The 22,961-nt window shown below is 34.4% G+C and overlaps 1 protein-coding gene across 11 annotated transcripts in view; it reads right to left on the minus strand.

Annotated features, from left to right (window-relative positions):
* The window catches only part of FAM126A (family with sequence similarity 126 member A), a 133,472-nt gene that overhangs the window by 64,645 nt on the left and 45,866 nt on the right, over positions 1–22,961 (minus strand). For 7 of the 11 annotated variants that reach the window (XM_042920046.1, XM_042920031.1, XM_042919980.1 and 4 more), the window contains exons 1-7: positions 17,454–17,538; positions 11,823–11,994; positions 10,641–10,742; positions 3,561–3,740; positions 2,365–2,445; positions 1,693–1,808; positions 1,187–1,282 (exon numbers count right to left, since the gene is read on the minus strand). In XM_042920046.1, the coding sequence (XP_042775980.1) occupies positions 1,187–1,282; positions 1,693–1,808; positions 2,365–2,445; positions 3,561–3,740; positions 10,641–10,742; positions 11,823–11,879 (632 nt within the window). In that variant the 5' untranslated portion in view covers positions 11,880–11,994; positions 17,454–17,538. Of the gene's footprint in view, positions 1–1,186; positions 1,283–1,692; positions 1,809–2,364; positions 2,446–3,560; positions 3,741–10,640; positions 10,743–11,822; positions 11,995–17,453; positions 17,539–22,961 lie in introns of those variants that run through there. The other 4 variants (XM_042920008.1, XM_042920013.1, XM_042920023.1 and 1 more) reach the window with 1 other exon arrangement.

The following is a 22,961-nucleotide window of genomic DNA, read 5'->3' on the forward strand; positions in this document are numbered from 1 at the left end:
CCTTTCTCCCTCTGGTCCTATCCTATTCTGGTCCTATCCCTATTTCCTATCCTATTCAGTATCAATTTATGCTTTTTTGGGTTTTTTGTTTTGTTTTGTTTTGATTTTTAAGTATTGCTCTATATACCCTCCCTCTTACTAACTTTCCAAAGTTATGTCTTCTTTTTTTTATTAAAAAAAAAATTTTTTTATACATTTATTTATTTTTGATAGACAGAGAGAAACAGAGCACAAGTAGGGGAGGGGCAGAGAGAGAAGGAGACACAGAATCTGAAACAGGCTCCAGGCTCCGGGCTGTCAGCACAGAGCCTGATGCGGGGCTCAAACTCACAAACTGTGAGATCATGACTTGAGCCAAAGTCAGACACTTAACTGACTGAGCCACCCAGGTGCCCCCCAAAGTTATATCTTCTAAATAAGTTCCCCAAATCTAAATTATTCTACAAGTTTCTTAAGTCCATATTTTCCCTTATTACTTGAATTTCCAAAGGCATTTTCTCTGTTTTCTCTTTTGTTTTCTTTTTTAAAAAGGTAATATGTTCATCATAGAAAATTTGAAGAATGACAAAAAAAAAAAAATCACACAGAAAAGATGAAAACAAACCATAATTCTACCAATTAGACATATGTATTATTAATATTCTGGTCATATTCAGTCAATGCTGGAATGATACCCTATATACTGTCATTAAATACCTTTAAATAGGAATTTTTAAATGTTTGTATAGTCTACCTAAGGACTGTCATAATTTATTTAAGCAACCTCTTGGCTCAACTATTTTTTTTTTTTTAACAAGGAGAGTTTAAAAACTAGTATCTCTTACTTATTTCTTGATACCAAATCAGAGCACAATAAAATTAATAAAAACAAAGTAACAAACAAAACAGAAACCAGCCACCTGTCAAAAATCAAAAGGTCATAAAAGTTGCATCCTTTTAATTATATAGAATAATACCTGATTAAATATTCCATTGAAATGATATTCAGCTTTACCCTCTTCGTTATGTTTTTTGGAACTTCATTTATAGGGAGCTTTCTATGTGTTGACTAGGCTAAGCTTCATATTAACTTCTCGAATGTTTTAAGCAAATGATTAAACAAAACAAAAATAAGTTAGATATGTAACAAACTAGCAATCCTAGATTCATATATTTGAATATTAAAAACATTTGAATTTTTATTTACCTTGAACAAATCTGACACAATGATTGAAGAGAAACACTGGGCATATAGGTTAAGGCAGCATTGTAACACAACAAAAGGAATGTCAATACTTCAAACCTAAAGATAAACCAAAAGAATATTTATAAATCTTTAGAATTCCAAGAAGTCAATCATAATTTAGCAGGCATTGGGGAAAAATACTATATTACAGAACAGACTTATACAATATAATTATACCAGTAACAATACAAAACTAAAAAGAAAAAAGACTTCCCAAGTAACAGTCATCTGAAAATGATCTCAAAATTTCAGTGTTCCAGATGACATCCGAATCCAAGTACAAAATAACAAATTAGGAAAGCATGTTTTCCCCTTGTATAAAATGACCCAATATTTAAAACAACAACAACAACAACAAAAAACCTGTTACATACAACTCATTAATGATTACCTATAAATCTACTGAAATAATTTTTTAAAAACCAGTGTGGTAGATTAGAATAGCAGGTTATGTCTCCACAGTATACCTATTCTGTGCTGTCAGCATCTCCCTTTGGGGGTGAGGTCCACTGTACACAACTTTCGACAAACCATGCTGGGATAGCGCACTCTCAGTCAGAGCCATGGACCCAATGCTGGAAGGCTAAAGAAGAGACATTTGAATAAAGAAAAAAAAGTCATTCTGTTGAAAATGTGATATTAAGAATATATGCGCCACTAAGAATGATGGCCACGAACATCATAAGTCTTAAAAATATTCCAACTGCATACTAAATTTTCTGCTCAAATATTTCACAAATAATTAAAATACAAACCACAAACGGAAATAAAATAATTTACTTTCAAAAAGTCTACCTCACCACTGGTGAATTAAAATAAAAACTTAATTAAAAAATTCTACCCCAGAAATACACAACTGCCACACACAAAAATATTAGACTAGTTTTATTGATCAGAAGAGAAAATACTTCAAAATGATTATTTTTTATAGCTTTCTTGTAATCAGATTTTAAAGCTTTATGATACTGAGTTCTCATTTTACTTTGGGTATAGTAAATACTTTGTGTGGTGTTTTACACTTTTTAAGGTACTAATAAATCAATCTCTTTTTTTTTTTTTTGCCTCAATAACCAGACCCTAATTTATAACACCTTCAAATCTTAGAACTAAAAAATTTACTTTGATAAAATATTACTTACTTCATGATATACAGATGGTTTGGATAAAGACGGAATCGTAAAACTCAATACTTTGCTATGTCCCTGTTTGTCAACTATTTCCTATAAAAGTGAAAAAAACTTAAAATATTTATTTTTTACACAAAAGTTTAAGAGCTAACTTTAAGCTGTTAGTCTAAAAAAAAAAAAAAAGATCTGAGAGGAAAGGAATTTTAAAGTTGACTAAAATCATAAACTAAGACAATCAATGATCAATTATTTATAAACAACACGAGTTAACCTTCCTTTTTAAGATACAAGTAAGATATAAGTAAAGAAAGATACAAGGTACAAGAAAGATATAAGGAACACAGTTTTAAGGAAAGCTGAAATAGAGATATGTAGTGTCTTAATAATCACTGATTTTTCTCATGTAAAAAGTCACATTTTCTAAATCCATTAACATAGTTATGAAATATGTCAAGAAAAGGCCCTTAAATTTCTTTTTAAGAAAGTACAAATCTTAAATATGTAGAATATCATATTGATTAATAAACAAAGAGTAATGAAAACTATATGTTAAATCAATGGTTTGAACTCTGGCGATAGTCCAGATTTTATGAAATTATTAGTGGCACATATTAGACTAGATCTTTTTTCCCAAGCTTTTTGTGAAGGTCACTAACAGACAATTTATAGACAATAGATTTTAAGTTTAAAAAAATTCGGGGCGCCTGGGTGGCTCAGTCGGGTAAGCGTCCGACTTCAGCTCAGGTCACGATCTCGCGGTCCGTGAGTTTGAGCCCCACGTCAGGCTCTGGGCTGATGGCCCAGAGCCTGGAGCCTGCTTCCGATTCTGTGTCTCCCTCTCTCTCTGCCCCTCCCCCGTTCATGCTCTGTCTCTCTGTCTCAAAAATAAATAAACGTTAAAAAAAAAATTTTTTTTTAAAATTCAACACTGATATTTTGAGATATCTCTATAAAAGAACTGAAATGGTCTGATTTTCAGTCTTCAATCAATTCCAAAAAATATATTTACATAGTTATACGTATGCCTGTATAGCCTTCAACCTCAATAAAGTTATTTTTAGGAGAATGAGATAGGAGTCATTTGATGTATGAAAAACAAATACTAGCTTCACTAAAATGAAAAGTAGTTGCTATTATGTATTCACGTTTGCTATAAAAGTTATAGATCTGCTTTTGGCAAACACTTGTTAACTACATTAAATACAAACCAAATTGTAAACCCCTAGAAGAAGAGCTTCGATACATCCACTGCTGTGCACATTTCTGCTGGCTGAGACTGCAAGGTAGCACCAAATCAATTCTGGAAGAAATTGCAGTGTAAATCGAAGCAACTGCTCTTCTCCACTGCGATAGAATTCAAAGAGCTGGTGACAGACGGGTTCTAGCAACTGGAAAAAAGACGAAGTGTTAATTCAAGGGTTCCACTGCATTTGAATAGACACTGACATATGAAATATAAATGGTTTTTCCTTGTTGGTAATTACTGAAATATACAAATGTTTTCATTTCTTTGGAAGCAAAACTATTCACTGTTAAGCTATTTAGCAAACCTTTGAAAGTTTACTTCTGGTGGAAGGTCAAACAGTTCAAAATAAACGTATTTGAAAGCACTTAATAAACTTTTAAATATCCTATAACTCTAAAGTAGTATTGGTATTTAAACCATATCTTTTTAACTTATTAAAATAGCTAGGCTAGGGCTCCTGGGTGGCTCAGTCAGTTGAGCGTCCGACTTTGGCTCAGGTCATGATCTCACAGATCGTGGGTTCGAGCCCCACATCAGGCTCTGTGCTGACCGCTTGCTCAAAGCCTGGAGCTGCTTCAGATTCTGTGTCTCCCTCTCTCTCTCTCTTTGCCCCTCCCCTGCTCATGCTCTGTCTCACTCTGTTTCTCAAAAATAAATAAATGTAAAGAAAAAAATTTTTTTAAATAGCTAGGCTATAAGAAGTTTCTTCTTTAATATCCTTAATATCCTACTTCCTGATAAAACATGCCAATATATACATGATTGGCTACTGGGATGGAGAAATTGAAATGGGAATCCTAGGTAGTTATCATCACATCACCCTCCTGAGCTTATAATTAGGCAGCATACAACAGCTATGTGTGTGGAGTAGCTGAATAATTACTACACCCCTAAATCTAGATCCCTATTGTAACCATGGTTAATTGCCCCTGGATAATCTAAACATTGCTGCCATTTTGTTTGAAACATGATTTAAAGTTATTTATAACCTATTCCTCTCCCACCACATGCCAGCATTACCCAGTCAATAGAGCTGACTGTATCTGTATCATAGACATTTTTTTAATCAGAAAGTTAACATAAGTGACTCATGTAAGTATTACCTGAAAGCATATACAATGATCACACACAAGTCATAAATATGTCACAGGATACTGATTTTTCAAAGCATCAAGCTATTATATTTTCAATGGACTATAGTTCATTCATTTTGCTAACTTAGGCAATAGATTTAAGTCAATTTACTAAACTGATTTTCTACTTCCAGTAATTATAATAAACAGAAACTAATTTACAGTAGATGTTATGATTTCAAATATGCTAAATATGTAATGTATACTGGGTATAATTAAAGTCAGTATTATTTACAACAAGGTATAGCAAAATTTACACTTTAATGAACATTAAGTCAAACTAGTCTTTCCTACTGAAAAATTATCTAACTTCTGACAGTTAAGGAGTATTTTTTTTCACTCTCAAAATGGTTGTTAGAGGGCAACAGGTGTCCACTGTGGTATGACAAGGGTAACAGGAAACTGGAAGGTTAGAGGCAAAGTAACCCTACTCATACACAGCTAGAGAAGTTTTCAAGGTAGAAATTTGGAATAATTGGGTTGGGGTAGCAGGCAAAAAGAAAAACTGGTAGGGAGATGTTTAGCTTTCAGGGGGGAGTTTTTAAAATTTCTTTGTGGGCCAGTGTCAATAATCTTGTGTTACTGTAGAACATCCATCATCTCTAAATACCTAGGAGTGTTTTGGTTAAATCAATTGATATAATCTAACAAGTATCCGTAAAATTATAAAATCTTATGTTAAAAATTTATTCAATAATCTGCATGAACACATAAATAAATTTTAATCAGAACACCCTCCAAAGACCTTATAACCAATTTAAAATCCAAAATTAAAAGGGCTTTTGCTTTACGAAAGCATAACCAAATGAAGACAGATTCAATGGGGTGGAGAAATTATGATACTGCAATGAGATTAAATGAAATTATGTATATCAAACCAAGAGAGAGAGAAATACCAATTATCTGTGCAATGTTTTATAACTTGCAAAGCACTTTCAAAGCACTTGAACCTATTCAATTCCCACAACATTGTAAGGTAGAATATCATTATCCATACTTTCTACATGGAAATTGAGACAAAGAGGCCATCTAATATGACCAAAATTATGCAGCTCACAAAGCTCAGAACTGCAGCCAACACTTTTTGACTCCTTTACAAACATACCTGAAAAATATCAGAAAAGAATAGAAAGATACATAATGTATGAAATATAGGTAGTATTTGGCTTATCTAACTTGAATATATTTGAGACAAGTAATGGAGCATTAGAACATGCTATGTTACTAGTGTTTGGTTCGAATTTTTGTATGTATTTTCTCATGGATATATTGTTCTATTTGGTGGGTGGATTTTACAGTACTATTAAGAAAGAACTGTACCTCAAGTATATTTTCAGGTGTTAAATGGGCTTTTTATGGATCTAATGAGAATCTAATCATAACCTTGTTACCATTCTAAAATATATTCTGAATTCTAAAACAAGTTACAAATGAAATTTTTACAAAAATCTATTTTTAGATAAGAAGTCTGTATCCTAAGAGAAATTTTTTCTTTCTTTCTTTCTTTTTCTTTCTTTCTTTCTTTCTTTCTTTCTTTCTTTCTTTTCTTTCTTTCTTTCTTTTTTGTAGGTTCCACACCCAGTGTGGAGCCATAACACAGGGCTTGAACTCATGACCCTGAGATCAAGACCTGAGCTGAGATCAAGAGTCATATGCTTAACTGACTGAACCACCCAGGAGTCCCTCCTAAGAGACATTTCTAATGGTAATAGAAATGTGACATAAAAATGCCTCTGGGTGGCTCAGTAGGTTAAGCATCTGACTCTTGATTTCAGCTCAGGTCATGATCTCACAGTTCGTGGGACTGAGCCCCACATTGGGTTCTGAGCTGACAGCACAGTCTGCTTGGGACTCTCTCTCTCTCTCTCTCTCTCTCTCTCTCTCTCTCCCTCTCTCCCTCTCTCTCTCTCTCCCTCTCTCTCCCTCTCTCTTTCTGCCCCTCCTCCGCTCATGCCTGTGCTCCCCCTCCCTCTCTCTCAAAATAAGTAAACATTTATTTTAAATACTAAAAAAAAAAAAGCCTTTGAATGACTAAAGCAGGGATAGAAGTTAGGAAAGAGATAAGTTTGGGTATATTTACAAGAGAATCTTGCACATTTTTTACATTGAACTATTAATGAGGCACATAGGTAGGAAAAAATATAGAAGTTGGAAGGACACCACTATTCAGGTGCCAATAGCCACTGAACTGATCTCTCCATACTCTGGGCTCCCTATGCCTAGAATACCAGACTTTATGTGACTCTTTGAAAAAATAGCTGGCTTCATAACAAACAGACTTGAGCTCTGTTAGCCTCTAATCATATGCCTTTCTTTTTTTTTTTTTTTTTTTTTAACGTTTATTTATTTTTGAGACAGAGAGAGACAGAGCATGAACAGGGGAGAGGCAGAGAGAGAGGGAGACACAGAATCAGAAGCAGGCTCCAGGCTCTGAGCCCTCAGCCCAGAGCCCGACGCAGGGCTCGAACTCACGGACCGTGAGATCGTGACCTGAGTTGAAGTCAGGCGCTAACCGACGGAGCCATCAAGGCGCCCCTATGCCTTTCTTAAAGTTACAGCAATTAAAAGGATCAGTCAAGGGGCTCCTGGGTGGCTCAGTCAGTTAAGTGTCTGACTCTTGATCTCAGCTCAGGTCTTGATCTCAGTGTTGCTGAGTTCAAGCCCACTTTAAAGAAATAGATTAGATAGATACATACACCAGTCAAGCAAACTGCACTGTACCCATAAACTGCTTCTACAATTTCTTGAATATAACACATATTCCTATCTCAGGGTCTTTGCATTTACTATTCCCTCTCTTGGAAAATTCTTGCCCCTAATTTTTATGTTCTCCCCCTAATTCATTCAGACCTGATTCAACCAAGAGCTCCTGAGTCTCAACACATACTTTACCTACTCCACTTTATCTTCATAATTTTATCACTAATTGACACTGTATTATACATTTAGGTATTTGCATAACGTCTATCTCACCTAAAAGTTCTGATGCAGAAGGTCAAGAACTTAGTCTATTTTGGGGCACCTGGGTGGCTTAGTTGGTTAAGCGTAGGACTCTTGATCTCAGCTCAGGTCATGATCTCACATTGCAGGGGAATGGGCCCTGCCCTGCGTTGGACTCTGAGCTGACAGTGCAAGGTCTGTTTGGGATTCTCTCTCTCCCTCTCTCTCTGCCCCTCCCCCACTTGTGCATGTGTTTTCTCCCTCCCTCTCTCTCTCTCTCTCTCTCTCTCTCTTTCTCTCTCTCTCTCTCTCAAAATAAATAAACTTAAAAAAAAGAATTTGGTCCATTTTGTTCACTGCTACATTTCTAAGTGATTTCTGGAACATTTATGGGTTCAAAAAATACTTAATGAATTAAACTAAATAATGAAAAAGTACTATTACTAAAATCCAAATACCAAATTTGCTAAACTTCAAATAACACCCAAACCAATGTCCCAAATTTCAAAAATGCCAAAAGACAATGAATGATATCAACATTTTGGGAATATTTCCAAATTAGGATACAAAATATTCTAAAGAGAAAAAGGAGGGTTATGATGTTCAAATAGATTACACTGTTATATTTTAGAAGCCCTTCTAAGTATATTTTTTTAAGATTGAGTTGGGTTTTAAGAATACAGAATACACACTATCTTCACCACATAAATCTGGCTAAAAACATAAAACAAACTTAAATGCAAAATCTCCTAAATTAGTGATTCTAAAAGCATGGCCCATGGACTGAAGACCAGCCACAAATGTTATCAGTAATTGAGAGGAAACAATGTAAATACCGAAATTGAGAGGAAACATTAAAAGACTTTTATAGCAACTTGATATTGCTTCACCATCCAAGTTGGTGATCAGCAAACTTACTTAACAGGATATAGTATAGATCAGTTAGGGGTTATCAAATTTATGTGGTACCTCACATATGATGTGAGTTTCATGTTAATCATGTGCACTAGGTACACTTATTAGTCTGCAACAGACTGAAATTTTTTTAAAAACTGGTCCTTCACCACAAATACTTTGAGAAATACTGCTCTGAACCATAAGAGTTGTATTTACTTTGAATAAAAGAAATGCTATGAACCAAACTAGTCTATCAGAAATTTACCTTACAAACTATATCCAACATAGGCTGGTTAAATCAACCTTCATCACAGGGTAATTTCAAAATATAAAGCAGTAAATTAGAAACAAGATTTCATTTATTAAAAAAATAATAAAGCTATACCTATACTTACTCTGTTTGGTGAAATAATTCTTACACATGGAAAACCTTAAAATAGCATCCACCGAAATACTTTGAAAACTAAAACCCTTCAAGAAAACAAGCTACCTATACATGTTATACAAATTAAAGAGCTTTGGCGAAAAGGAAAGAACAAGCAAAATGTGATTATTCTATTCAGTTTTCCAGGTCAAGTTTGGGGCTTGTCAATTTCACCCCTAGTCTTGTCTTTTGCACATAACAGTCGTGATGCACTTTATAGCATAATCAGTAGAAGCTGGGTTTTCCAGACCTCCTTCCTGAAGAGGTTAACTACTCAAATAACAACAGGCTCTAGTTTTGGAAGGTTAATCCAAAAGGCACATAGATCCACACAGGACTGGACTCCAGGGTATAAGTTATTTTACCATCAAGTAATAAGACTAGTGGTGTCAGAGCTGCCATGTCATCTACCAAACTTGTGTACAAAAAGAATTACATTCCTCGTATCCCTCCCCTCTATTCCACCTCTTTCCATTCTTAATAGCTTCCTCCTAGGCTATTATCCTAGTACCTAGTCTTGCTTTCAATTTTTCCATTCTCCTATCTATCCTCCACATAGCCACCTTCCTGAAACAATAATCTGATCAAGTCATACCTTCAGTACAAAAGTCTAAATTGCTTATGATGGAGTTCAAGGCTCACCATGGTTACGACCTAAACCAATCTTTCCAGCTTCAGTTCAGTACCAGTCTTATTCTCTTGTTTACTATTGCATTAGCCTATTTGCTATTTTCCAAATGCCATGCCTTTTATTGTCCACACTACTTCCAATCCTTTTCTATTCTATTATGAATAGTGGGATTTACAAGCACCAGAATCTGAAGTATAAATCATTTTATCACCTTCAAACTAAATTTTCTTTCTAAAAAAAGAGAAGGAAATGGGGGCGGGGAGTGGGGGCAAGAGAAAAGAAGTAAGCACAGAGAAACATCAGCCAGACAAAACTGCTTGCCATTCCTTGAGTGTTTTGCATTTTCTCAGACCTCCATATACTATTCCAACAGCTTAGAATGTCCTTTCACATTACATATCTGGAAAACTTATGCATATGCATCTAAGCATTCCCTTGAAAGCATGTATTTACTTATTTTCTCTCCTTTTCCTCTTTCAAGATAAAGACCATGTGTTACTATTCTTTGATTTTCTATTGCCTAGCATTAAAGCTGGTTTATAGTGGGCATACAAATATTTGCTGAATGAACAAAGACATATAATGACGCTGACTTTCTAGGCTGCCTCTAGCAAGATAGATAGATAGATAGATAGATAGATAGATAGAAAGAAAGAAAGAAAGAAAGAAAGAAAGAAAGAAAGAAAGAAAGAAGAGGAGGAATATGTTCAGAGATGGCTTTTAGAATATAGTAATAATCTACTTCTTGGCCTAGGGGATGGTACAGTGAAGTTCATTTTATTATAGTTCTTTTTTTTTTTTATTATTCAACCATTTTTTTGAAAATACAGTATTCTACTCTCATCCCCTCTACACCACTTCCCAAATGTAATCAGATAAACAATCCATAATATATATTAAAGTTCTTTAAACATATACTTTTTCTAATTCTTTTATATATATGTGATACTTCACAATAAAAAATTAAAAATCAATCAATTGAATACTACAAGCACAATAAACTATAAGAGTACTTACCTCACTTTGTGGCTCCTGGATAACTTTATACAGAGATGAAACTAAAGAACTCTTGTCTTTCAAATTTGTGGCATAATTTGGTAAAGATGTTTCTGGTAGTGTCTAAACAAATTTAAAAAAATTTATTTTTATGAAATATCCGTAATAGGCAAATCCATAAATAGAAAGTACATTACTTGTTACCAGAGGTTGGGGGGTGGGGGAGATTTGGAGTGACTGACAGGTATGGAATTTCTTTTTGGGGTGGTGGAATTAGATGCTGGTGTTAGTTGCATAACATTGTGACTATACTAAAAACCACTATATTTTCAGCCTAAAACAATGAATTTTATGTTATGTGAAATATATCTCAACAAAAAACATATTTAATTTTCTTGTCATCAACAAGGATAAAAATTAACATTAACACTTCATCTTTGATTGAACAGTTTGGGGTTAGAAATGAGAATACAAAACATGTAAAGCTAGAGATATATTTTTTGTAGTATCATACAAATTCAAAATCTCATTAGTGGTATTGATCCTACCTCTTAATAAACACGTTGTATATGGATCTAATGTTTCAAACCTTAAAGCCACAGATTATCTACCAAAGTAACCCCTGAGTTATATATGGTGACCGTTAACTTAGATAAGGCTGTTCAATTAACAGAGTTGGGGGCAAATTTTTGACTTCTCAGAACTGGTGAAAAAGATAGCCATACTACCAGCAAACTAATTTTCCTAATGCCATTTAAAATATGGATAACTAGGGGCACCTGGGTGGCTTAGTCAGTTAAGCGTCTGACTTCGGCTCAGGTCATGATCTTGCAATCCATGGGTTCGAGCCCCACGTCGGGCTCTGTGCTGACAGCTCAGATCCCGGAGCCTGCTTGGGATTCTGTGTCTCCCTCTCTCTCTGCCCCTCCCCTGCTCACTCTCTGTCTCTCTCTGTCTCAAAAATAAATAAAAACATTAAAAAAAAATAAAATAAAAATAAAATAAAATAAAATAAAATATGGACAACTAATTACAGCTTGCCAGTACCACCCATTCAGAAAAGACACCATGACCAGAGAGGAATGGGAAGAGATCAAACTCCAGTATCAGACGGTTTGGGGTAAAAGTACTAGGGAAATCTGAAAAAAAAACAAAACAAAACAAAAACAAAACACTTCATTATAACAAATGACAAAAACCTACCCTTCTAGAGTATACCTCTTCCTTAATATCTGTCTCCAAGTCATTATTTTTTCTCATGCAAATTACCTCAATTAATCAGTCAACAAATGTTAATCTTGCAGTAGATACAGTGTCTCAGGATATTGCTAATAGTCATTCCACGGTATATACTATTTCTTATTTGTCCCATCTCCTAGTATTTAATAATTTAAAAGTTATGATTAGTGCATATACATGTACATGTTCATAAACAGACACTGAAAATTAAACAGCATAAATGTTTGTACTAAGGATATATGATTCATTTTTACTTTACCATGAGTTCCTTAAGGGCAAAAACTATCTTATTATCACTCCATCCACAGCACTCAGCACAAGGCCTCATATTCAAACCTCCGCTGAAGGGATTTAGTATAGATGAACAAAATGAGAATAAACACTGCCACTATTTACACTTCAGTAGATTCTTTAAAAATAGGTCACATTACATCTTAAGATATATAAATGAATAGATTCTTTTTTTAATTCAATAAGATGGTTTTGTTTACCAGAACAGTAAGTAAATATGAACTGTCTGGAAACCTTCCACCATTCTCCAGAGTAAAAAAAGAAAGTTTCACTGCAATTGCTTACATAAAGAGGAGATTAGGGCATTCTTCAATATTTCAAAAGCAAGTAACAAAAGATTTCCAGGCAACATTCCATTTCCGTTATTTGATCAAGAGTAACCTTACACTAGGGGAATTTATATAAAAGGGAATAACGGTCAAATAAACAACAGATTTCTTTTTTTTTAAGTTTTTTTAATATGTTTATTCATTTTTGAGAGAGACAGAGTGTGAGCGGGGGAGGGCAGAGAAAGAGGAAGACACAGAATCCAAAGTAGGCTCCAGGCTCTGAACTGTCAGCACAGAGCCAAGTGTGGGGCTGAACCCATTAACCATGAGATCCTGACCTGAGCAGAAGTCAGATGCTTAAACGAATGAGCCACACAGGCATCCCTATAAATAACAGATTTCTAACCCCTTGAATGGAAATGAACCTGAACTATATATATAAAATACACTATTATATAGATGTGTATGTCTAACTATAAAATCTAAAATGGAGTGAATTGAAATTTAAATTTTAAAAATGATTAGTAAATAGAAAGATTATTATAATGTTACATATACTATTTAGGCTAAAACTGGAACATTCATTAAAAATGTTCATTATAATTTTCAATTTATGTACCAATTAACCTTTATGAAATAAAACATTGTCTGTGAAACAGCCAAAGACAAAAGGATAGCTCTTCTCTGAAGAGACAAATTGCAGAAAATATCCTGGACCGAGGACACTGTGCTGCTAACTGAGAGGAAGTGTCTTCTAAAACTTAGTGCACAAGTCTGTCGTTATTCCATTTTGTGAATGTGGGAAAAGCTACTTTTGTCTATAGAAGGGGAGAAAATATAATTTCTGTTTTTATAAACAGTGTTTTGAAAAACTTAAGATCTAACCATGCCTAGTGGACTTAAGTACTACTATAGCAAACCTTTGAATTTTCTTGCACTGTACTAGTTCAAAGGTACTGGCCTTCTTAAATACCAGCTAAGCTTTCTCACTTTTCAGAAGGCAGAATTTTTGTCAGAAGACAAAAAAAAAAAAAAAAAAAAAGTAATGGGAAATTAGTCTTGGCAAAAGTTGAAGAAGACAGATGCTTCATACTAAAGTATCATTTGGCAGATGGCTTTTTAAAAACGTAAGGAGGTGATATGGGTTGGGTAGAAGAGAATTAATGAAGATAGACAGATGGATGGAGAGCCAATAAATAAAACAACTCTGTTCAACAACATTACACATAAGACTAGATTTTGAGATTCAGTGACTACCAGAAAATTGAAAAATTAGCAGTCTAGAATTCTGCTAGATAAATCTACACATAGCATTAAGGAAAACACAATACAATCTGAAAGTTAATACTTTACAAATCAATCTTTGAAAAGATAAAAACTGAATGATTCAGAAAATATTAAAATAATGAAGTCTCAAATCGAATCACTTTGTTGGTATATAAAGAGAATACTAATGAGGGCCTATAGCTAGAGTATATACTGAAAAGTTTTTCCAAAGGCAAAAAAAATTTTTTTTTTCACACAACAAATTGTGTTGTCTTTGTGCATTTGAGAGCATAGTGAATGAAGTTAGGTTGGGAGTTCAAACTGTGGCCATGGAACAATGTAAAACTAAAATCATCTTCACAGACCACCCACTCACTCTTTCTGATGAGGATATTGAAACCCAAAAAAGTTATGTGATTTTTCCAACATCCTAAAACCACATAGCAGAATACTTATGATTAGATCAAACGGTTTCTGACTTCTCAGCCCAATGCACTTTGTACTACTTTATTAATCTGATGATCTTAGCTTTAATAGTACCATGGTTGTTAAATTCAACAACCAAGCAAAGGCTTTCTCCTCCAACCCCTTCTCTCCCTCAATACCCCCCTCCTTTTCCCTCTCGTTCTCTCCCTCTCTCTTTGCCTCTCCCTCTCCCTCTCTATCTATCTATATCTATATCTATATCTATATCTATATCTATATCTATATAGATATATATGTGCACATCCAAACTTCCTTTCTTATTTTAACCAAAATATGTAATTAACATTACAAATCATTTCAAAAGACAAAATACTTTTAAGAGATACGTTCTCAAGTACTTTTCTACCTTTTATTACCTTTAATATGCTGCTGATTTTGCCTGATAACCTTAATCTCTTCATTAGACATAAACAGAGCTGAATTCAACATACATGAACACAATTCAGAATAACATTCAAAATAATTTTCAGGAATGCTTACCAAATTAACCAAGAAACAGAAAATGTCTTCTTAACTAGCTATAATACAGACTTAACAATAATTTAAAACATTAACTGAGTTAAATTGACTGGAAATTGGGTAAATTTAATCTTGGGGGTTAGAAGAAAATTAAATTAAATTACTTTTTAATTCATAGGGCCCAGGATTTTACTCCCATCCTCCCAATGGAAAAGTTTCTTTATCCTTGAATTAAACTTATAAAAATTTTGATAAAATAGCACTACTCACTAATACACTATAGATAAAATATTATTTAGATAATACTTTATTCACATCCTACTTTCTTTTAGTGGAAAATGGTACTTAGAAAATAAGATCTGGGTGCATAATATACTCATTACTACTGGGGTGTAACTGTCATTGTTTCTCAGCCCTCCCAGTGAACAAACCTGGGAAATATATGTATGCATTTACATACGGATATACATGTATAATGATATCACATACATATTTAGATCCATGAGTCATACTGATTCTTACAATTCCAGTCTAACACCTTAAGGTTCTTTCTTGCCATTCCCCATTCCATGTTTCTAATTCCTTTCTCAGACACTGAGAAACCTAACTCCCATTATCCTCCATATATTTATTTATTTACTCAGAGTAACCAACCTACCAATGTAACCCCTCTGGCTGAGTCTTCTACATGTCACCTCTGCAACCCTCCACCCTAGCTACCCACTTCTTCAAGCACTAGGGCATAGTGTTGCCCATACTGCTGCACTGCCCCTTTACCTTACCCTTCACTGCTACACTTGCTAGGGTGCTATGTATCCAAGCCAGGAGGGGAAGGGAATAAACAAACAGGCAGGAAGGTAAGGAATCAGTCATGATTTTCAATTACTTGCCTTAACAGTTGACCCCTCCCCTATACCATCCTTTAACAGGCCCTCTTTCCACAACTTCCATATTAAAAAATGGCTAACTGGCTATATCTGCTTTTGCAAATTTGACTTCACTATCAAACATAAGAATCCTTAATAGTACTCAACTTTTAAATTTGACGATTTCCATCAACTGTCAAAAAAAAAAATCATGGTATAATGAACCAAATTAAATACTCTTAAAGCAAAAAAAGCTTAAAACCTTGAATACTTACTCACAAAAACAACATATGCAGGGAAAAAAAGCACATACAAAATGTAATCAAATTATTAAAATATGTAGAAGGCACTATATACAGTGCACTTTTATAAGATTCTACCTCACGTTATGATGATTTAGGGGATCTGTAGAAGGATACTCAACTCATGACTATAATAAATTACAGAGTAAAAATCTGCCCAGACATTTGTCAGGATAAGATAATAATGACTGATAAGACCAGCTGCAAAATTAACAGGAAACACCACTTCTCTCAAGGACACACTGCAGCTAAAGTGTCATAACAACCTCTCTTTTTTGAGTGACTAGCTATATCCTTATTCACTGAGAAGCCTTGTTATCTAAAATCATAGATATCAAAAACTTTGCTGTTTAAACATATATCAGTAAGAATGAAACATCCCACTCTTTCCTGAAGGATCTAAGTCACCTTGAAACAGAGAAGCAGGCTTGATTTCCAGTCAAGGTGCAGAGCTTCATATAAGGGGTTTCTGAACACAACATTCCACATGGATGTTAACTGTGTAGTTTCCAAGACAACATTATCCTGGGTCTACTCTGAAGTCCATACCAGATTTTAACTCCATTACACACAGCTCTGCTTTGTGTTAAGCCCATCAAAATACTACTCCATTTAAATTTCATCTAGGGGCACCTGGGTGGCTTAGTCGGTTAAGTGTCCGACTTCAGCTCAGGTCACGATCTCACGGTTTGTGAGTTCAAGCCGCGTGTCAGACTCCATGCTGACAGCTAAGAGCCTGGAGCCTGCTTCAGATTCTGTGTCTCCCCTCTCTCTGCTCCTCCCCTGTTCCTGCTCTCTCCCTCTCTCTGTCTCTCTCAAAAATAAATAAACATTAAAAAAAAATTTTTTTTTAATTTTTCATCTGAATTTCACCCTTCCTCCAAACACTATAATAATTTTGTCTTTTCCTTTGTTTGGTAAGTTGGCCATATAGTGTCTGTTGTAGTCTCCTTCACTGAAACAAGCCAATTAAGTCTGACTTTGTCAGACAATACATCTGTCCCAGAAAGTGGTGGGCTCATTAGGCTAGACAAAATATTGATAGTTGCATTACAAACTCTTCATTCCTCTGGTTCATGATCATGAAGTTCACGTAATTATGTGTAACAAGACCCAGAGGACAAGGAGAAGGTAATTAACTGGTTAAAGAACACAATTTTAGCAATTATAGAGAAAACTTCATAAGACAAGAAAACAAAAGTTAACCAGCTAGAGAAGAATCCATTGGTAGAAAGGTGGGCAAATATCTTTCCATCTTCTCCTCATTGTTGATCATGCCCACTCCCTTTGCCCTCTAAACTGGGAGAAACATTTAAACATTGAATTTTTAATGGTGGTTAGAAAGGGTAACATTAATAATCAGAAACTTTAACCATTCTTTGTGGTGTTGCTGTGAAAAGGAGAAAACAAAATCTTTTAACCACTTGGGAGAAAAAAAGGAATTGATTTCCTAGAAAAAACTATGTATAAATAATTCCCTATTAAGATTTGTTGGAACATATTTCTGCTTCCATAGATATTTAGCCTTTCAGTCATTAAAAAGAATAAAAATTACAAGAAGTAAAATAAAATATTTTTTTAAAAAGCCACTGTGATTTAAACCCCAGACAAAACTTCTTTGGAGTATAATTATTATATTGAGACAGTAAATATTACCTTAAATTCTGACAACCATTCCTCCACTACCCCTTTCTCTGAAGTGAACATCTTTCCACATCTGTTCTAGACCTCCAACCTGGAAGTTAACACAGAAAATGTTAAAATTTGTAATATATTTTATTTTTAGATTACTATGAATAGAACTAATCCTATAAAATTGTGTTACTTCTTCTTTGTGAAATTAAGGCAGATTCAAACATAAATTAGCAGGCTCACTTCAAAACAATGTGCACAAACAAGTATTCAAATGCAAGAATTATAACAAAAGTATAAATATCACAACATAATTAAATTGGCTCTGCAATGTTCATTCAGCTTTTAGGAATGCCAGCTGCAAAACATACTGAACACTTTCCCCCAGTTTCAACGAAATAATTCCAAAATATCATGCATCTTAAGAAAATTTCAGAAAATAATTTAAAACTGCAAAAATATAAAAAGACATGCTACAAAACTGACTTTGTACAAAGCAGTTTAGTAATTTAATTTGCTTATATTTTGATTCTTTACGATCTATTTAGGCAAGCCAATTGGCTCCCTGAAAGCTTAATACTCATAAAACAAGAGTAAAAGTGATAATATTCAAGATAATGATCACATTCAACAATAGTTATTCAGACTGGGATTTAGTTAAGTAAAAATAAGGGAAAAAAGCTAAAGAACATGCAAAACAAATTTAGCTCAAGCAAAATTGCTGTGAAAATACAATGTTGTTTTCTTCACCCATCTATATGAACGTAGACCTAGAAACTGTTTCTTGAAGAAAACCTTAGCTCTATCTGAATTTCCTAAACCCCTAATTCAGGCACAAATCCTGCATGAGACTTAATTTTTATCAGCATAATCATGTAGTAGAAATAGAGGTATAATTGCCCAAAACTTAATCTTGATTCTATTACTTATTTGTAGTAGAAACTTAGGCAAGTTATTTACCTTAATTTTTTCATCTGTGAAATACAGATAACCATAGCACCTACAGTCAAGGGTTATGATTAAATTAAAAATGCAAATAAAAGCACTTATTACAGTACCTGGCAATAAGGCTTTAAATACTATGCAAAATTTGTACCATATTACTGATTTTATAGAACTGTCCATTCAGATAAATTGGGCTTTGGAATTATGTCCCAAATGTTACCAAAAACACTGCTATCTCACATGTTATCACCTTTAAAATCCAAAAAAGGAGAAAATTCACATCTTCAGTTTTTACGACCAGGAAAAACTCTCCTTTAGAGTAACTGGTTTGCTTTTACATATGGATACTGTGAATCTCATAACTGATTCTCTTTGCTTTGACTCTAATAAAATGGGAGTTACAGTTTCTGCCCTAACTCTGTATACAAAAAAGCAGGCCTGAATTAATCTTATCTGTCGTTTTATATTATACTCTTATTCTTATTTTATTTCTGCATTTTTATTTTTATCTTGTTACATTATACTTATTTGTGAAGCAAAATGAAGGAAAGTAAATTTTTTTTTTTTTTAATTTTTTTTTCAACGTTTATTTATTTTTGGGACAGAGAGAGACAGAGCATGAATGGGGGAGGGACAGAGAGAGAGGGAGACACAGAATCAGAAACAGGCTCCAGGCTCTGAGCCATCAGCCCAGAGCCTGACGCGGGGCTCGAACTCACGGACCGTGAGATCGTGACCTGGCTGAAGTCGGACGCTTAACCGACTGCGCCACCCAGGCGCCCCTGAAGGAAAGTAAATTTAAATATGCATGTTTTCTTTTGTATCGATTCACTGTTTACTTAGTAAATTAAGATAGAAAATTATCACAAATAAAACGATGTTACATCAAATTACAGAGAATTGGGGAGGTGAAATTTTTACAAAAATTCAAAACAACTCCCTAGTTAAAATTAATTTTTAAAAGGTTGAAAGGAATCAAGAGGGATTTGACTATCAAGAATACTCAAGCAATCTTGAAGAACAACAGAGCTACAGGACTTGAACTTCTAAACATCAAGGTTTACTAGAAAATCTAACAAACATTATAGTAGTTAAGCCAGTGTGTATTATCAAAAGGGCCAAAAAGAATCAATGGAATGAAACAGGGTGGCCAGAAAAAATATATATATATTAAATAATATAATATATAATATTATATAATTATATATATATTATATTATATAATTATATAATTATAATATTTTTCTGGCCACCCTGTTTCATTCCATATATATATATATATGTATATATATATACATATATATATATATATATATATATATATATATATACACACACACACACACACACACACACATACATATGGAGAACCATGACCTAGTAGTTCATACCACATGCAAATATCAGTTCCAGTTGGATCTTAGATTTAAGTGAAAAAGGTAAAACAAAAAGCATTTGGAGAAAAACATAAGAGAATACATTCATAACCTTAGAGTAGGCAAAGGTTTCTTAAACAAGAAGCACAAAAGCACTGTTCATAAAGCAATTCAAAAATAAATTGGACTTCATTAAATTAAGAACTTCTGTTTGTCAACAAATGAATGAATAAAAAAATGCAGTGTACAATGAAATACTATTCAGCCTTAAAAAGGCAATCCTGCCATTTGTGACAACATGGGTGAACCTGGAGGACATTATGCTAGGTGAAATAAATCAGGCACAGAAAGATAAATACTCCAATATCTCACTTATATGTAAAGGCTAAAAAAGTCAAACTCATAGTTAACACAGAGTAAAATGATGGTATCCAGGGGCTATGGAGGTGGGGGCAATGGGGAGATGTTGGTCAAAAGATGTACATTTTCAGTCACAAGATAATTCCTGGGGATCTAATGTACATACAGCATGTTAACTACAGTTGAAAATGTATATTTGAAATTTGCTGAGAGAGTAGCTCTTAAGTGCTCTCACCACACACACACACAAAGATAACTAAGTGAGGTAATGGATATATTAATTAGCTTGATTGTGGCATATCAAAATATTGATACCTTAAATACATACAACTTTTATTTGTCAATCACACTTCAATAAAGCTGGTGGGGTTTGGGGATGGGGGGAAGGGAAGAACTTCTGTTCATCAAGTTACCACTAAGAGAATGAAAAGACAAAGCCAAAGGGTGGGAGATGATATTTGCATTTCATATATCTAACAGAAGTCTCATATACAGAACTCAAATTAGTAAGAAAAAGGCAGATAATTCAATAGGAAAAACAAGCATAACAGTTACCCAAATGAAAAACCTAACATATGAAAGGTGTTCAACACACACACACACACACACATACACACACACACTTGCAAGTGTGGCTAGAATGAAAAACAAAAATCCCAAGTGTTGAAAAAAGATATGGAGCAAACAGAATATTCATAAGAGCTGGTATGGATATAAATTGGTACAATATCTTGGAAAACTCTTTGACAATATCTTCTGAACTTGAACAAATGCATCTTCCATAGACCAACAAATCCACTCATAAAAATATACCCTAGAGAAATGTGGATATATGTTTTCTGAAAGATGTGTTTAGTTAGGAATTCTCAGAGCAGCAGTTTTTGTAAACAGTTAAAAACTAGAAACAAACCAAATGTTCATCAAGAGTAGAATGGATAAATATACCACATGGAGTTCTATACAACAATGACAATAAGAAAACTATAATTATATCAGTGTCACAATGTTGGGGAAAAGAAGGCAGATGAAAGAGTACATGCTCTGTAACTACATTTACATACACTTCAAAAACAGGCAAAACTAGTCGATTGTGTTAAAAGTTAGGATAATGCACTCTGGAAAACAGTATGGAGGTTCCTCAAAAAACTAAAAATAGAACTACCCTATGATTCAGCAATCGCACTACTAGGTATTTATCCAAGGGATACAGGTATGCTGTTTCGAAGGGGCACATGCACTCCAATGTTTATAGCAGCACTATCAACAATAGCGAAAGTATGGAAAGAGCCCAAAGTCCATTGATGGATGAATGGATAAAGAAGATACGGTACATATATACAATGGAGTATTACTCGGCAATCAAAAAGAATGAAATCTTGCCATTTGCAACTACATGGATGGAACTACAGGGTATTATGCTAAGCGAAATTAGAGAAAGACAAAAATCATATGACTTCACTCATATGAGGACTTTAAGACACAGAACAGATGAACCCAAGGGAAGGGAAGCAAAAATAATATAAAAACAGGGAGGGGGACAAAACATAAGAGTCTCTTACATATGGAGAACAAACAGAGGATTGCTGGAGGGGTTGTGGGAGGGGGGATGGACTAAATGGGTAAGGGGCATTAAGGAATCTACCCCCGAAATCATTGTTGTACTATATGCTAACTAACTTGGATGTAAATTAAAAAAAAAAAAAAGTTAGGATAACGGTTCCCCTGAGAGAGTTATTTCTTGGGTTCTAGTAATATTCTGCTTCTTGATGGATGGGCCAGTTACACAGGTGTGTTCATTTAGTGAAAATTCACCAAGCTTAACACTGATTTGCACATTTTTCTGTGTGTATATTATACAATAGTAACACCAAATAGCCAGACCTCTTATCTTCCACTTGACAAGAGATCAAATGGGAGACCTCAACTGCATACCTGAGTTCATCTGTATCCTCATGTGTTTCACAGGCATGCAAGCTCAAGTAAAACTTGAGCCTTCTTCTGTAGAACTCAAAAGAGAGGTCTCAAAATACCTCCTTATCCTTGAAACTTTCACAGCCTCACCACCACTATCTGCCTCTGGTCTACCAAAACCAAAGTCATTATTCCCTTCATCCCTGATTCCTGTTTAAATTGGGAACCGCAAGAAGCTACCACTCCCAGGTTACACTCTGCCTTCACACACTAAGGTTTATAACTCTTGCACACTCTGTTTTACCGCCATCTCCCATCTCATCTTAATTCTGGAAGGAGGTTCTTTCACTGTGCCTTCTGAAATTAACAATCTGTTAGCAGCAAAATCCTCTACATCTTCAACAATTCTCTGTATGTCTCTTTCTTCTTATTCTAACACGAAGCCTCGTTCTTCTCTAAAGACACTGCTTTCCCTGTGATCTTCTCAGAGTGGCTGCTTTTCCTCACGTAGCCCTGGAAGAAACCACTGGGCCTAGAGGTAAAATAAGTGTCCTTCTTCCTCCTTATTATCATTCTAGATCATTCTCCCTCTCACTTTTTAAAACATCCACCCAACATTACCCTGAAACTCCTGTAGCTGCCATCTATCAATCAATCCCATCACTATCCCTCCCCTTCATTTGTAAATGACCTTAGCTCTGGCTCACTGTCCCTCTTTCAAACTACTCAGACTTAAATTCTTGGTGATTATTTTCTCACACCCTGAACTCTTAATCCCTAAAAATCTCCAACAACACTGTCTTCTTCCCTGCCTCAGCTACTCAATCCTATGATCATAACCTAGACGAGCTATTCTCAAACATTTGGTCAGAGCCATTTTACACTTCAAAATATTGGGCCAACCTAAAGGAATATCCAATGGCCAAAGCTGGAACAATTT

This window comes from Panthera leo, chromosome A2, assembly GCF_018350215.1.
Source record: "Panthera leo isolate Ple1 chromosome A2, P.leo_Ple1_pat1.1, whole genome shotgun sequence".
Taxonomy (NCBI): Eukaryota; Metazoa; Chordata; class Mammalia; order Carnivora; family Felidae; genus Panthera; species Panthera leo.